Below are 17,184 nucleotides of genomic sequence, written 5' to 3'. Positions count from 1 at the left end.
AGATCGCAACGCGAATTCGCCTGAGTTGAAAAAATTTGTGTCGAATTCGTGTCACATGGTGTAGCGAAAGCTTTTCAACTTCGAGATTCTCCTGATGCTGTTGGTAACCATGGAGATAAGCCCTGCTTCCTTTCCTCCATTCCAGAAGCAAAGGGCGAAAATTCAAACGCAAATTTTTATCCGGCAGTCAAACTCGCGCGAGTAACGCAAGGCGAATATTCGCTTTGGTGTGAACGTACAGTTATTCTTTAGACGAAAATGTTTATCAGTTTTTGTTACATTTTAGTCATTTTTACCCTTTATAGTTTTAGTCGACAAAAAAAATAAAACATTTGAGTTAGTTTTAGTCATTAAAAAGTCATACCTTTACTTAGTCATTACTTTTAATCAAAATGTTTTCTCTCTTTAAACAAATTCAATTAGCCTTACGTGACACCGAGTGTTTGAATCTGTAAAGCAACATTTCACTCACTTTCACTTGTGTCATATTCAGATTCCATCCCTTGGATAATCTAGCCTCAACTTTCCCCCCGATTCTTGTCCACCTAGCTTGTAGCCACAGGGCATCTCTCCATCTCCCGTTACTACAGTGCTTTGGGTTAAATAAATAAACTGTGTCCATCTGTTCGTTTTGCGTGGATGCTGTCATGTTGTTGTCAAGCTGCTGGGACATCCTCACCCGTATGGCTGAGTCGGATTCAGGGGGATCTGGACACGCCCCTCAACCAGTTCAACCAGTTCAACCAGTAACAGGAATGCATTGCTTGTGTTTTGACAGGTCAGTGGGGGAAAATATGGATTTTAAATATCTGACAGCCTTCCACTCACGTTTTAGTCTCGTCTTGTTAACGAATACATACGCGTCGCCAGAGGTTTTATCATCAACGATCTATTTTTAGCTCATCAACGTCTCGTCTTCATCATGGAAAAAAGGTTGTTGATGAACAGTTACCGTTGGAATTTTCATCAACAAAATGAACACTGGATTTAACAAGTGTATCTGTTCAAGTTGAAGATTTGTACAGGTAAACTGCAGTATAAACAAGATCCCATCAACAGTAGTTATGTGTGTGCAGTAAAGTGAATCTAACCTCACTAATGCTAATGTCCAGGACACAATATTTTGAAGCATACATTTATCCTAGCAAGTACAATGTTTCTGCCGTTACCTCCTGGTGTCCCTGCTCGTGCAGCAGCTTGCCCAGGTTGTACAGGCAGCTGGTGACGGAGCTTTTGTGGGCGTGGGGGTCCTTCAGGTTCTCATCCGGGATATCAGCGCAGGTCAGGAAGGTGCGCTTTGACTCATCTAGACGACCCTGATTCATCAGGATGATTCCTGTGTTCAAGTAGGCCGCTGTTAGAAAAAGATGAGAGTCAGTTCAGGCAGAGGACTTGAGTTCAGCTTTGCTCCCTTTGTGCATAAGAACCAGCAGACCAGTATTTACAGGGGTACTGTACAGAGCCGCCCTGTTTCTACAATTTGACTCTTCTTAACATCTCCTGAAACATCACTGCCAACACCCTCTGCGGCACGATTTCATACACCAAGCTCTTCCTAATGTGATATAATTTGTGTTATTAAACATAGATTTAATATTCATGACAGTGTTAATTAAAGTGGGACGAGCTCGCTGAGAAGAATCCTTGTTGCTCTTGTTGAATTAACTGAGCGCTCCTTCACGAGAGAACCATCTCAGCTAAGTGTGTGAAACCATCTCGCTGAGTGGTCAGCTCCTTGACATGAGTGTCACGCTCTCTGATCTGGAGCCACGGAGATCAATGATGAAAATAGATGCTTGAGTTTGAACAATAAACTTCTGTTGATGCTTCACTGTATATTTCAACACAGTAAGGATCCTCTGTTATACTTTGGATACTTGCTAAAGTAAAAGGTTTATAGACAGAATCTAACAATCAATATGGAGCTGCAGAGTAATTAGTCTCTGTAGACCTGCCTATCTAAACAACTCCCTATCAAGTGTGGCTGTGTGAATACATTAACTTAATACAGCAGATCAATCTGGAAGGCTGCTCCGCTGGGTGTCGAACCACTTTAAGGGTCGTGGCTCTCAACAAACGAGTTATCTTCTTCTTCTTTCCTTCCAATGTGTTATCTCAAAAGCTCACATTATTTAAGTCCACGTCTTTGCACCTCACGGTGTTATCTGTCCTATACAGCGATGTGTCAATGGTTAAAACCCAGACTTTTCCACTGCATGCATGTGAACTGAAAGCAGTATAGATAAGAAAAACTACAGACGGACTAAAGAAAGTTTTTCCAATTCCATCATGCTTCTGAACTGATTCTCCGTCTGCAGGAAAAGTGACAGAAATCAATAGAACTTTATCACAAAGGAAAGACAGCTCTGCATATTAAAGAAAAAGCTACAGCTCGCTCCCAATTAGGCGGTGAGTAATGGTGTAACCTTGAAAAACGCTTTAACTGTCACTTTCTAATTCTGCCTTCAACATGTCTGCTGCTCCAGGTAATTAATTAACCTTGTTATCGGCTGAACTGGATTGAATAATTGCACGCTGAATGGAAATGTTCTTGTCTTACCGGGATCTTGATTAGGTCTATAATTAATCCAGGGACTAAAGGAAGAGACGTTTAGGAATTCTCTGCTTATCTGTCACTGACTGATGCTTCGAACAATGGGGAGCTAATTTAGTGCATGATCAGGTGAGATTGTGAGCAATTTGTAGCAATCAGGGAGTGAAGCTGCTAAAGATGACACTGTACGGAATATATAATTCCAGGAAAAGCAGGAGAATTGTGTTGCATCTGCACGGAAAGGAGGAGAAGAATGGGCTGGATTCATAATAACTGACATCATGCAGTTGCTTGGTCCGTTGACTTGGTTTTAAAAGCCTGGCAGCCGTGTTGAACGCTGAATTCAGTCGTACACCCGCTGCCCTTTGCCACCTTTTCCTCTCCCTTCTCATAACCACAGCCTGTGTTCACTGTTGCCTGGACACGGCACAGCCACGACCACAAGAGCTGCAGATTGTCAATAAAAAGGAAGAGCGGTACTTACAAGCCAGAGTTGGCCGGCTCCCAATGGCCAGCTTATAATAGTGGAGTGCCTCTGAGAACTTGTTGCTCTCCTGTAGCAGCAAACCTCTGGAACACACAAAGGGACAGATGGTTCAGGCAGTTTAGAGCTTAAGAAAGTCAAAAGAGGAGACGTTTAAAGTTAAAAAGCTGCTGCTAGGATTAGACAAGAACACATGCAGCTGATAACACAGAGGAGAGAGATTTAGATCTGAGCAAACCACAGACATCTGAGCACACTGTGAGTGTTGGCCCTGGATGTTTTGTGTTTCCCCCCTCAGGCTAAAACAGCATCATTAATAACCCTGTCAGACAGACAGCACTCTGGAGAATACAAGACAAGGCGCTGGCACTTCCTCTGAGAGAGCAGCCCTGATCAATGGACACACATGTAAAAGGAGAACTCGCTCATTTGTTCGCACACACTCAAGTCCTTTAAACAGCTTGGAGTGGAGACACACTTTAAAGAACATCAGTATAAAAGCCTGAGAGGGACACTTTGACATCAGCAGAAATGTAAGAAAAGAGAAAAATAAGGTAAAACATAAACTCACAGGTTGTACAGCATGTCAGCCATGTTGCTGCGGTAATAGAGGGCATTTCTGTACGCCTGTTCCGCCTCCTCCATCTTCCCCTGGCTCTTCAAGACGTTTCCAAGGTTGCCCCATGCTGACAGGGTACAAAAGAAAAGGTTAATAAAAAAGAAAACCTTCTTTAATACAACTTTGTTAGACTCTAAAAAAGCTTTCAGATTAAAGCAGCAGGAGAGGGCATTTCTGAGGCAAGTAATTATTTCCTTGTGTTATTCACAGCCTCTCACTGACATGCGTTCAGTGTTTTTAACCTCTGAGGAGAGCGCTATTCTGCTGCACCTGGTGCACCGAGACATTATGGATAAAAAGAGATGACACACCAGGGGAGGTCTGTGCCAAAACCACCAGTCATTATGACAGGGTGTGTGAAAAGAGGACCACCGCAGTGCTATTGCATGGCTAATAGCATTACTGTTGAATGGCAGTAACTGACAGGTGAAACAAGGCTGCTAAAAAGCTTTTGCACATTGTGTGCAGAGGATGTGAAGTGTGAAGATAAATGTTGCGAGGACAAAATACATTCATTGGATATAAAATGGATGCTGGTGTAGATTGCTTTGTAACACAAGATCATCATCAATCCAGGTTTAAGGTTATTTTAGAGTTAATTCAGTTAAATATGCAAATAGAGATCAAGAGGTAATTGTGCATTAACACACATTATTATGTATAACACCCTGTAAAGACAGTGTTTCTTCTTGCATCTTCACCAGTCGTATTAAATAGGAATGTAAAATCTTGGCTCATGCTGCTTTTGTTGCAATGTGTTTAAAGTGCTGAAATATGCAGCGAGCCTTCAAGCAATGTTTTAGTTGTTGAAAAACACCTAAGGCTTCCCTGTGGAGTCAATATAAAAAGGCATAAAAGACAACAAACCTTGAGTCAACAAAGCCTCCAGCTAAGAACAAGTGAATAAACAAAGCTTCTTTAAAAGTGAAGAAGGGCTTTGTGCATCCTGACATTTCACTGTTCGAACCGATGAGTGTGTCTGTGTGTCTGTGCATCTGTACGTCTGTATGTCTGTGCGTCTGAGTCGGTGCGTCTGTGAGTCTTTGAGTCTGTGCGTCTGTTAGTCTGTGCATCTGTATGTCTGTGAGTCTGTGCGTCTGTGCGTCTGTATGTCTGTGAGTCTGTGCGTCTGTTAGTCTTTGCATCTGTATGTCTGTCAGTCTGTGCGTCTGTTAGTCTGTATGTCTGTGAGTCTGTGCGTCTGTTAGTCTGTGCGTCTGTGAGTCTGTGCATCTGTATGTCTGTGAGTCTGTGCGTCTGTGAGTCTGTGCATCTGTATGTCTGTGAGTCTGTGCGTCTGTGAGTCTGTGCGTCTGTGAGTCTGTGCATCTGTATGTCTGTGAGTCTGTGCGTCTGTGAGTCTGTGCGTCTGTGAGTCTGTGCATCTGTATGTCTGTGAGTCTGTGCGTCTGTGAGTCTGTGCAACTGTTAGTCTGTGCGTCTGTTAGTCTGTGCGTCTGTGAGTCTGTGCGTCTGTGAGTCTGTGCATCTGTATGTCTGTGAGTCTGTGCGTCTGTGAGTCTGTGAGTCTGTGCAACTGTTAGTCTTTGCATCTGTATGTCTGTGAGTCTGTGCGTCTGTTAGTCTGTGCGTCTGTGAGTCTGTGCATCTGTATGTCTGTGAGTCTGTGCGTCTGTGAGTCTGTGAGTCTGTGAGTCTGTGCAACTGTTAGTCTTTGCATCTGTATGTCTGTGAGTCTGTGCGTCTGTTAGTCTGTATGTCTGTGAGTCTGTGCGTCTGTTAGTCTGTGCGTCTGTATGTCTGTGAGTCTGTGTGTCTGTGCGTCTGTATGTCTGTGTGTCTGTGTGTCTGTGCGTCTGTGCGTCTGTGAGTCTGTGAGTCTGTGAGTCTGTGCGTCTGTATGTCTGTGCGTCTGTGCATCTGTATGCCTGTGAGTCTGTGCATCTGTATGTCTGTGAGTCTGTGCGTCTGTATGTCTGTGAGTCTGTGCGCCTGTGAGTCTGTGCATCTGTATGTCTGTGCGTCTGTGAGTCTGTGCGTCTGTGCATCTGTATGTCTGTGAGTCTGTGCGTCTGTGCATCTGTATGTCTGTGCGCCTGTGTCTGTGCATCTGTATGTCTGTGAGTCTGTATGTCTGTGAGTCTGTGTGTCTGTGCGTCTGTATGTCTGTGTGTCTGTGTGTCTGTGAGTCTGTGCGTCTGTGCATCTGTATATCTGTGCGTCTGTGCGTCTGTGAGTCTGTGCGTCTGTGCATCTGTATGTCTGTGCGTCTGTGAGTCTGTGCGCCTGTGAGTCTGTGCATCTGTATGTCTGTGCGTCTGTGCGTCTGTGAGTCTGTGCGTCTGTGCATCTGTATATCTGTGAGTCTGTGCGTCTGTGAGTCTGTGCATCTGTATGTCTGTGCGCCTGTATGTCTGTGCGCCTGTGTCTGTGTGTCTGTGCGTCTGTGCGTCTATATGTCTGTATGTCTGTGAGTCTGTGCGTCTGTGAGTCTGTGCATCTGTATGTCTGTGCGCCTGTATGTCTGTGCGCCTGTGTCTGTGTGTCTGTGCGTCTGTGCGTCTATATGTCTGTATGTCTGTGAGTCTGTGCGTCTGTGAGTCTGTGCATCTCTATGTCTGTGCGCCTGTATGTCTGTGCGCCTGTGTCTGTGTGTCTGTGCGTCTGTGCGTCTATATGTCTGTATGTCTGTGTGTCTGTGTGTCAGATGTGGCTCTGTTCAGATTTCATATTAGGGATATTGAATGTGAGTGAGGGACATTGCTGCAGCTCTGTTGGGCTGACATTCTGCCAAAACAAACAGCTGTCATGCCTCAGCTCCGCTGCAGAATCTGAAAGGGAAATTAGCTAACACAACATGTCCCACTGTTGCCTTGAGAGTTCCCGGCCCTGCCCCCCCCCCCCCCCCCCCCAGCAGCTCGGAGAAGTTAGCTTGGATGAGAATCTGTTTCTGATAACCTTGAATGTGAATGCTGCAGAATATTTTATCTGATGTTAAAGGTGCCAATAAGAGACGGGTAATGGTGTCCTACAAAGTGAGACAGTGCATGTGGTGTCATTAAACAGATTGCATGCTGGGAATGAGAAGGATTATGATAGAGAGGTCCGACTCTGTTGTATTCCCTGAAACAAAAGTAAAAGTGTATTTCTTGGAATGACTTGGCCTTGAGGGATAACAGTGGCACCAGTTGTTTCCAGAGTTTAACTTCTAATAGTAACTTTTTGAATATTCTGTGCTCAGGCTGAGTGATGAAGAGAAGACATTTTGAAGCAGCTTTACACTGAATTATTCAATGGTGGCAGTTGAGAGACAGCATGTATTATCAATTGAAAAGCTCGCTCATTATTCAGCTAACCAAGTGCATAAAAGATTGAATTTGCACATGTTGATCCTGTGCGCCCCTGATTTGATGGATGCATGCATTGAGTGAAACCGTACCTTTAGCAGGATTGACATAAATCCCTGACTTGTAGAGCATCTCCTCATTCTGCCAGTCGCGGTTCCTCAGAACAGTTTTGACACCAAAGAGAAGCACCAGAGCAGCGCTGCAGTACACCAACATGGTCCTGGAGGACCTGCGTCGTAGGCGGACGTACAGAGATCTCATCCCCACGGCCACCAGCAGGCAGAAGCCCATGCTGGGGATGTACAGAACTCTCTCTGCTATCACAAAGCCCACATAGAAAAACAAGTTTGTGGCGGGGAGGAACGGGATGGCCAACAGGCCAAGAGAGAACACCACAACGTTTTCTGTGGTGGGCAGAGGAGTCCTGATCTCATAGTGCTTTTTGGTACCATTTTGTGCACTATCATTATGAGTGTCTGTGTGGGAGTTGTTCACATGTTCATGATTGTTATACTGGTAACTGTGCCCGTTACTGTTCCCGTTCCTGCCGTTGGTGTAATGATGCGCTTTGCCATTGGTTTCCTTTCCCTTAGCCGCCGCCTGTTGCGTCCACAGGCTGAACCACGCCAGCAAGAGCAACCCAAGGTAAAAGGCTGCTGTGTGTAAGTTCCTCCAGTCAGAAAGGCTCCGGATCAGCGGCAGGGCGTCCATTGACCAATCAAAGCTGAGTGTGTCTGGGCAAAGCAGAAGCCAGAAGTTGATGGCAGGCAGGTAGAAAAAGGTCAGCGTCCTGGTGAGGAGCGACGGGGAGTCGGCTGCCGGGTTGTCAGAGTTGGAGAAGTTTGGGGGTTTGTTACCCATCCAGTAGAAGCGTCCAGCCAACAGCACGGCTCCCCAGGCTGCCAGCAAAAACACATTCAGCAGCAGGTGGATGTTCTTTCTCTGGAAGACAAAGAAAACAGACTGATCAAACACGTGAGTTACTGGAAAGGAAAGGAACAACTGTTGCAGAAAATATAGTCCACATATCAGAGCACCGAGCCAAACATAGTTTGGCAGCTGTGATATTTATGACTCTTGGACCTTAATATTTCTTGTGACCAGGCTATGGCTTGGACATTGATCAAAGGAAGGCCTGAGCTTACATCACTTTAACTCACAAGAATATAATGGCCACAGCAGTACAGCTGTGTAATGCCATCTGGGACAAAGTGAGTGTTCAAGGACAGTTTAGAGAGTGTTTACTACAGAGAAGCTTTGATATGTGTTTCATCAAAAAGTTCTCTTTTGGCTGCTGGGATCTTTTTGGAAACCCATGAAGCAGGAACAAATCAGTTCAGCGTTGTGTTTTTCTTTTCCATTAGTGACTCTTTAGACGACATTTACAGCCAACCAGGAAGAAAAATGGCAGGCTAACAGTTATTAAAGCCAGAACACGAACACTGAGTCAATTCACTGATTGTTCCATCAGAAGCGTCCATTCATGCAGGTTTCTTTCCTCCACAGACACATCAAAAACAAACAATGTGAACCCCATTAATCATCTTATAGACTTGATATTAAACACTTTCCTACACGCTGTGTGGAACCACTCGTGAAATATTTACAGCGTGTATGGCTGTTTAATACTTTGTTGGCAGAGCAGTGAAAAATGACTGGGCATATTTCCCCCTGAGCGTGTTCCAGTGTGACGACCGGCCGACTCGTCTCACTCATGGTGGAAACTTTTAGAAACTTTTGACTCAAATCAGCAGCACCTTCGTCCTGCAGTATTAAACAGCACTGAGCCTCAAAAACACATCGAACATGGGAAATATTTCAGGACCCCAGAATGCAACGAAACATAGATTACCAACACATCCCACTGTGAGCTCCAGTGGTCTGTTCCATCAGTCTGAATCTAAATCTCCAGGGCATCACAGTCCAAGCTGTTATCCTTTTCATTATTTAAAGTTAAACCCAAGGCACGCAGGCTAACATCACATCACTAATATTACAGTGGATGTGATCCTTCTTTATATGTCTGAATGCCAAAGGGCACAAACATGTCTCATCTGTGATCATAAGATTCATACCACCACTGCTTTGGGGTTGCACTATTGATTTCCTCGCCTGTCCGTTGTCATTTACAGATTGCATTTATGGAGAAAGGCTTTAGTAAACTCTGGGGACGAAGCGCTGCAGGGGGAAAGCTTTACTGTCTGCTCACGATCTCATGTGCATGCAAAAAGCTGCAGCTTCACTGAACCGAGACTGGAAACACAGAAGAGAAAGATCTGCTGTTGTTGTGGTTAAATGGAGGGAGTGACCAGAACAGGAACAGCAGACGATACAGTACTATTAAATATGATAAGTTTATGTATTCAGTGTGTTAACTGAAGAGTAAAAGAAGAGCTGCTCTTTAAAAAAGGTTAATTTCACTGTGTTTTAAATGCAGTCAGTGCATCTGTGTGTCTGCACCGTGGAGCTGTATGTTTGTATAAATTATTCATCGCGGTTTAAATATCACAAACATGAAAAAACAACTTGTATAAGGTCAGCTCTGTCAAAAGCTTCGGGGAAGACCTGACAACAACCCGCAGAGCTTCAGTATTTCAGGAGGATGTTCCACTGCTGAAGAAGTTTTCAGACGCTCGACAACAAAAGGTCATCGTTTCAATCTAAATCACCGTTTCTCATTAATTTAAGGTGTTACAGGCACCTTCACAGGAATTACAGGGGAGCAGAGGCAACTGTTAGTCACAAAGGAAGGCACTCTTTTTCATTTATAGACGATATATAAGAGTGGAGTCATGGGAAATGTGACTATGCTGTAAAATCACAATAAATTGAGGGTATAAAGTCATTGGAGCTAATACACTAACCATTTCAATCTGTCAGCCATAATGACTCTACTTTAGTTGGAAACCCACTGTGACAATGGATGCTTTTACTACCGAAACCAGGCCACAGCTCGGCGACTGGAACAAAACATTTGAGTGTCTGTAAAACATCCGTCTGCAAATGAAGAAACAGCTCTTACATGTTGTGAGGCTTCAAAAATGAGACTGTAACGGCTGCTTTCATGTGAAAATTCACTGCGAGTGACTGTCATGTTAAATGTAACAGTGCAACTAAAAATATGTTCAAATTGTCTTGTTAAAAAAAGGTACATAAGCCCCACTTCCTGTTGAACAAAGGTTAATACAACGTCAGTGTATCATTTTAATTAGCTCCCAGTGACACGCAGGAAAGCAGCATCTGTGCTCCTGCTGCAGGATTCACCACTAAAGCCGGCTTATAACAAACATAAACAGCACGAGGGGTACACAAGACAAGACGGATACAGAACAGCTTTGTTTTGTTCTCATTCCTGCGAATGCGACACGAACATGAAGAATAATCTCAATCTGCTGAGAACGCTGTGAAACCGTCAGACATTTGGTATACTTTGGTTTCTGTACAAATAAAACAAACAAGATGCAGTAAAATGTGTTAATTGGTGAGCTTAAGATGTGTTGGTGGACAGATTTTATTACTTTCAAAAGCAGCCACAGCTAAGCTAAGCTAACAGGCTGCTGGCTGTAGCCGCATATTTATGGTACACACATGAGAGTGCTGTCAATCTTATCCTCTAACTCCTGAAAGCAGCATTATATTCAAAATGTCGAAGTTCTTAAATGCAATGCAAGATGCTAATGATCTTCACTCCCTGTAGATGTATGGTTCATAAGGTATAAAATCTAAAATAACATATTAACCTGGTTACAAACCATAATAAAATACTTCACAGCACAGAAGAAAGCTTACAGTGAACTCCAAATCCTCAAGAATATTTGTGGAATTTAGAATCAGCAGCCCTCCTAAATTAATCTTCCTTCCAACCGCTCAAAGTAAAACTTTCATCTGAACTTGATTTGAACTCTTGGGATGGATGGATGGTTATCATCCTCCTCAAATCTCACACACGAGGTTTCAACATGCACTTCATCCCTAAAATCACTGGAGCGGAGAAGCAGCGGTCCTGTGGCTACTTTTTAATCAAAGCAGGTGAGCACAAACTCTACAAAGAGATGAAGTGGACTGAAGTGGTCTGAGAGGCCCTGCGGGTGTACTTTGTGCAGACTTTGCCAGTGAGGCTTGCTGAGCAGTGTTAATACATCTCAATCACGGCTTCAGGGAGATGCAGCCTGGATTTACGAGGCTCTTCCACAGGCTCTCAGGTCGACTCTGCGGCCCAAGCACGGGCTTAGGAGACACCAGCTCAGAGTTAACTCAGAGGACTCTTTAGAGGAGAGACTTGAAGAAAAGCCTCCTCTATTTTCAGAGTGAGCAGGTCATCAGAAATTGGGTGTTATATAGGTTGGCATTGCGCCAGGCTCCCAACAAGACTCCCACAGTGCACATCTCCTCTGAGCTGCTTTCTGCTGTTTATGTCAGGTTTTTGCAGAATCGTTGCTCCTGCTGTGACGTGGCCACCGTCCGCTGGGTAAAGACTTGGCAGGCCTGTTACATGTTTTTGTGTATAAACCTCAGAAGGCCAGAAAGTCCTGATGCAGACAACAACCTGGCACTGCTCCCATTTATACTCATACCTGGCTGTGTGACAAACAGATATGTCATCCTGACTCTTCCCAGGCGCAGCACACACTCAGACAGCACCACCTTAACCACATCCACATGTCCACACTCAGGACCCAGGAAGCATTTCATTTGCATTCTTCATGCTGCGCATGCATATTGAAGAATAAAGTCGGTGGGGCAGTTTTGAGAGCATAAAACAATCCTTTGATTGAACTTCACACGTCTGTAACCCCAGTGCTCCTCGTCTTTCTAGGAAAATAACTGTGAAAGCAAAGAAAGGCAGCAAGCACAACAAGAAGTGCTCTGAAGATGTTCTGGAGGACACATTACTGGGGGTACAACAAGATCCCTGAGTCCATTATCTCTTGAGAAAACAAACATGGGTTTTCCCTAATGTGCTCCCGGTTAATATGTCTACCATTCAAAAGCATAAGTTCAATTACCAGCCGGGGCAACGGCTCCCTGGGTGCTCGAGCTCTATTATGCAGCAAAACCAAGGCATTCCAGCTTTTCTCTTCAGTCTATAATCCAGTTTAGTTTGAAATAAGTGGTTTAGCACAGCCCCGTAGGAGGCATGAGGGCAGGCTTTTCTCTCCTCTTTGTGTTCAGGCGCAATCAGTTCAGAATTGAAACAATTTAGCCTTTATTTGGCAGGCGTGTGAATAAAATATCCTTGGAGATGAAATGCAAAACAAGCCAATTACAGAATCCCTATTAATGCCGGCGCCTGCCTTGAATTGACTGAGAAGAAAACGCAATCCAACATGTTTCAACATCCACGAGGGTGTTGTGATGTGAAGGAATTGTTGGGGCAAAATAAAGTGGAAAGAGCTCAGGGAGAAATTTAATTAATTAGTCTGGAGAAAGAACTCGGTCTGCATAATTGTCTGATGCACACCATACCATTTTTCAAGAGCAGTTTAAGAACAATCCATCACACTCCAGGTCTAACAAGCCCATCAAACTGCAACGCTGTGACCGGCTCACGCTCCAGCATCACCTCTGAGACTGTGAAGTAGGAGTGGCGTGTCTGTCCTCCCCCTCCTCTTCATCATTACTGGGATCAATTGTCTGCAGAGGGCCTTTCATCAAGCTCTGGCCTCACATTGATAGACTTGTAATGGAAGTGAAAATGAGCTCAGGGTACCAATCAGAGAGAATAACCAGCTTCAAAGCCTTCACACACACGCACACACACAGCTGAAATATAAAAGCTCAGGTTTGGTAAGAGCACCTGATGCTTTGGAAAAGTGTTTTATTTCTCCAGGTCTGATGGATGGATACACACTCGGCCCTGTCCTTGTTCTCTGGCTGCTGAATCAACTATTCAAGCTTGTGGTTGATGAACCTCAAACACACCACTTATCTTCCCTCCTTCTTATCAGCTGCAGCTGTTGCGATCCTCTCCCCTGAGACATTAAAGAACCTTTGGGTGTAAAAACCTGATTGTGAGCAGGCAAACAAGATAAGAGCCCGACTGTTACACTTCCTAACAACGTGTAATGAATCACCAACAGCTGGTTCATGTTTCCGAAATGTGATTAAGCTGAAGCCTGACAGTTTGCTCTCTCACACAGAATATGTAAGATGGTGCATTTAGCTTGGGCCAATTTCAAAACCATTTATGCTAAAATGGCAAACACTATTGTGGAAAAATGTTCTGACTTGATTTTTTTGGCAAACAAAATGTGTGAATGTGAAGCTTCCAGTCAGACTTAAAACAGGGGAAATAGGTTGAACTGGCTCGGTCGAAAGTGACAAAATCCACCTGCCAGCATCTCCAGAGCTCACTAAATAACATCTTTTATTTTGTTGGTCTAAGTAGAACAAAGTAAACAAAATATATAAGACATAAAATCTAATTCGTAAAATTCACAAGTGAATTTCCCTTTGGGGATCAATTAAGTTATTGTCATTGTTATAAACGTGCTCTTAATGTACTGGATTTGAAATAAAAAAATGTCATTTTAATCCTTTTAGATCACATCCCCGGTAATATTGTGCATCTATTTGATAATATAGGCCTAAAAAAATACAGAAAATCAATTTCTTCGTATTCTTGTATCAAAATCCGATAATTTTTTGTTCCGGTAAAACTAAATTTCACGTGTGCTTACATAAGTTAGCACCAAACAATTTCAACCAATCAATCTGCAACATTTAGCCGCAGAGCACCAAGAACGCTCGGTCAGTTAGCTAGCTACTGCGCTGTAGAGAACGTCTGTCTACGCCCACTTCTCAACGATCAAATCAAATCCCTCTAATGATATGTCCCGCCTGCACGTCCTGTTTCACTCGGAAATACGTCACGATACGGAAGCTAGATACTCTCGAAATGCCGTTTCAGCTCGACTTTAACAAACCGAGGTGCTATGTCCACGCATTTATTACCCCATGTGTTAGCAAAGCACAAATGCTGGAAAAAAGGAGAAATAGCTCGTTTGTTTAATCTGTAAAAATAGAAAAGGTGGAAAAAAAAACAAGACGCATTCTTGTTTTACAATTTCAGTCTTGATTGTGAAAGGAAGTCACTTCCTGAGGTTCCTGCTGGTTGCCTGGAAATGTCACAGTGATGACAAGACTCCAAACTAGCTATCCTTCCTGTTTTAGCCTAGCTTCATAATCACTAGGCATGGGTCATGAATTTCAAATATTTATTTTGGGTCATTCATTTTAAAAAAATATTTTTTTCCCATAGTTTTTATCAGCGCCTGCTTGTAACACGATATACCGCCAGACGGTGGCTGTAGTTAATCTAAAAGCTGTTTGCTAACCGCCATTAAATAACAAAAGAAGAAGAAAGTGTAAGAGCCAGGTGCCGGTTAAATTGGTGCAGCGCTGTGAGATTAGGAACTGGATAAAAATGCAGAAACTTCTGCAGCCGTCACAGAGTTCTGCGTGGAACTCGTAGACAACAACTATGCACGGTAAGAGAAGTGATCCATGTCTGTGTATGTAGGGAAGATGCACAGTTTATTATACCCCATGTTTTATAGAGTAGAGTATTTGCAGTAAACACAAAGTAAAACGTAGAAAGAGTTGCGATAAAGTAAATCTCTCTCCCCTTATGTCTGCACGATGATGCACAAATGATGAACACAGTGAAGGAATGCCTCAGGTTTTTTTTTCAGTCTACTGTATGAACAGAGCTTCAAGTGAATCAGACAGTAAATCACCTCGAGGCAATAAATTAACATCTGTTTGTCACTTAGCTGAGATAAGCTAAGCATCTCTTCAGGATAGATAACCCTCTCTCTATCAATGACCGTGAAGCTGCAGAGTAAAGTTTACTTAAAGTCAAGTGGACAACTGCTGGATCGTGGACCACATGGAGCGAAAGGTCATGGGGTCAAACCCCCTGGCGGACCTGCCTCCCACTGCACGTGATCAAAGCTTTTAACCCTTTTGAACCAATCAGAAAACATACAGAGTCAGCTGCTCTGGGGACATATAGGAAGCTCAACGATGGAGAAACGCAGAGCTTTGAAAACCCGACAGTGATGAACAGGAATCATGTAAAAAACAGACTTTTGACTGAAACGTTAACGATGAGGGAACTAAAAACATGCAGGGAGATGTGTGTGACACTTTATAAGGAGCCAATCTGGATGGAAGGCACTGATTGGCAGGTTAAATGTCTCTGAAGAATCTCTGCCTATCTCTAAAAACCGAGGCGCTGGGGTACTTGGCAAAAGCAAATAAATCCGAGCATGAAAATTTCCAACCAAGGCCTCGTAAAAAAACCTTCCAGCTCATGCTCTGTTGGTCAGCTTTTATTAACCATAATCATTGAACCAACACAGGATCCATTTCTCCTGAAACCTTCACTCAACATTCCCGGCCGTCTCCTCTTAAACACACTTACTTTAAACGCTCCAATCATGCCACAAAATGTCTTCACTGAATGCTTAAACCAGGTGATGCTTTAAGGGGTCAGAAAGGGTCTCTCTTTCCCGCTGCCTTAATCAGAGAGCATTTATTTTGTCATCAATGGCAATCAGACGTCTTTAGATTCATAACGGCATAGGAAAGAAAACCAGAGGGTGTTTCTGGAGGGGAGGAAATCTGAACTTCTGGTTTAAATAGAGAAGTGTGCTTTAGGTAGGCAGGAGTAAGATGAATTAGGGCCTGAGGCAAGGATCCATAAACAGCTAATCAATGGAAAGTCCTCCAGTTTGCCAACTTCTCCGTGGTTACTGAAACTTGAGTCGATAAAATGTAACAAAACTGCTTCAAATATTCTCCAAAAGTCCTCCTGAAGTTCAAGTGTACCAGCTGGACCCGTGACTACAAGCAGTAAAAGAAATGTCGCAGTATTTTGCCTTTTGTTAAATATGAGCTAGCTGGTCACACAGTCACATCAAGGTCAGACATCAGAATGCATTAAAGTATCTGAGAAGCCCAGAAAATGGAACAACACTTAGCTCATCTTCATAGGTACTCAATAAAAAATGAACTCATAGTCGGAAGAAGGGAGTGCATCCGACAGCCCAGACAATAAGCACATAATGACAAAGGAAACCGGCTCAGAACCCTTAACGTTTCATACGACATATTTATTGGGTGAAACCACAGAAATGGTTTGAAAAATAAACGGAGTGTTCCTGATTTCTGGTCTTTCGTTTCCCATATTTATTTGGACTGTGCGGGCCAACTAGACTATGTGACCACTACTGCAAATTGTGTCTGACAAGATGCTGATTCAAGCTCTACTGAGAGGGAAGTGTGGGTTGGGGGGAGATGTTTTTATGCTCCATGCTGCTCATGGACTCCAGTGATAAACGAGAGAGAATATATAGGAAACAAAAAGACAGCTTCTAGTTTCCAGTTGAGTCCAAACCAGATTAGTCCTGTCCATGCATGGATTTCCAGTCATTACTTTGCATTTGGGAGATCAGAGCCATTGTACTGCAGGGTTTAGAGAGGCGGTAAGCTCCTAGACCGCGCATGAATGAGGCAAACACAGCCAGAGCTCAGGTCCAAAGCTAAGCAGATAAACTGTCAGAGGGATGTCAGAAGCTGGAAGTAAAAATTGCTCCGATTGCTTTTTTTCCCTGAACCACTTTTTGAAAATAGCTCCCTGGTGTGTCATGTTACCACGTCTCAGTGACAGCATGCCATTTGTTGCTGTTTATACTGGCTGGTAACGAGCACGAGAGGAGCTCAGCGGACGTAAAAAGAAGACTTGTGGTGTGGTTGATGACGAACAGCAGAAACAAGAATTACCCATAAAGCAGTTGGGGTTTAGTTTTACTACAAGTTTAGTCATCAAATGACGACTTCCACTTTTTACCAACAGACTCTGAAATGATTTTCCACAGATGGATGAAAAGAAATCTGGTAGTTTGTGTAAGAGAAAGAAACAATCAACAGTATTAAAACAGTTATAATACACATGTCCTGTATATGTATAATCTATCATGTGAAACAATGTGACAATCCTGCAGAGAGTTATCACCTGACACCGCAGCTCCCCTCAGCTTTACTGAGCTTTGTAGTGATTGTCAGGCACATGACTCAGACACAGTGACGAGCAAGTAAATATATAGTGGAACAACGAGTCAGGCGTTTCCCTCAGGAAATGGTGGAGACCAAAAACAGAGCTAATAGAGAGTAAAAATTGGACTTACATTTGCCAGATAGAGGTATGACTCCA

General features: G+C 43.5%; 1 protein-coding gene across 1 annotated transcript in view; it reads right to left on the bottom strand.

Annotated features, from left to right (window-relative positions):
* tmtc2b (transmembrane O-mannosyltransferase targeting cadherins 2b) overlaps positions 1–17,184 on the bottom strand; it is a 102,985-nt gene that overhangs the window by 28,991 nt on the left and 56,810 nt on the right. The window contains exons 3-6 of the mRNA XM_069686777.1: positions 7,058–7,907; positions 3,610–3,724; positions 3,039–3,124; positions 1,170–1,354 (exon numbers count right to left, since the gene is read on the bottom strand). Coding sequence (XP_069542878.1) covers positions 1,170–1,354; positions 3,039–3,124; positions 3,610–3,724; positions 7,058–7,907 — 1,236 coding nt within the window. The remainder of the gene's footprint in view (positions 1–1,169; positions 1,355–3,038; positions 3,125–3,609; positions 3,725–7,057; positions 7,908–17,184) is intronic.

Source organism: Semicossyphus pulcher, unplaced genomic scaffold (assembly GCF_022749685.1).
Source record: "Semicossyphus pulcher isolate SPU_LCO1_2020_fin unplaced genomic scaffold, fSemPul1.0.p SCAF_8, whole genome shotgun sequence".
Classification (NCBI taxonomy): domain Eukaryota; kingdom Metazoa; phylum Chordata; class Actinopteri; order Labriformes; family Labridae; genus Semicossyphus; species Semicossyphus pulcher.
The sequence above is the reverse complement of the archived record's forward strand: the minus strand, read 5'-3'. Positions and strand labels throughout refer to the sequence as shown.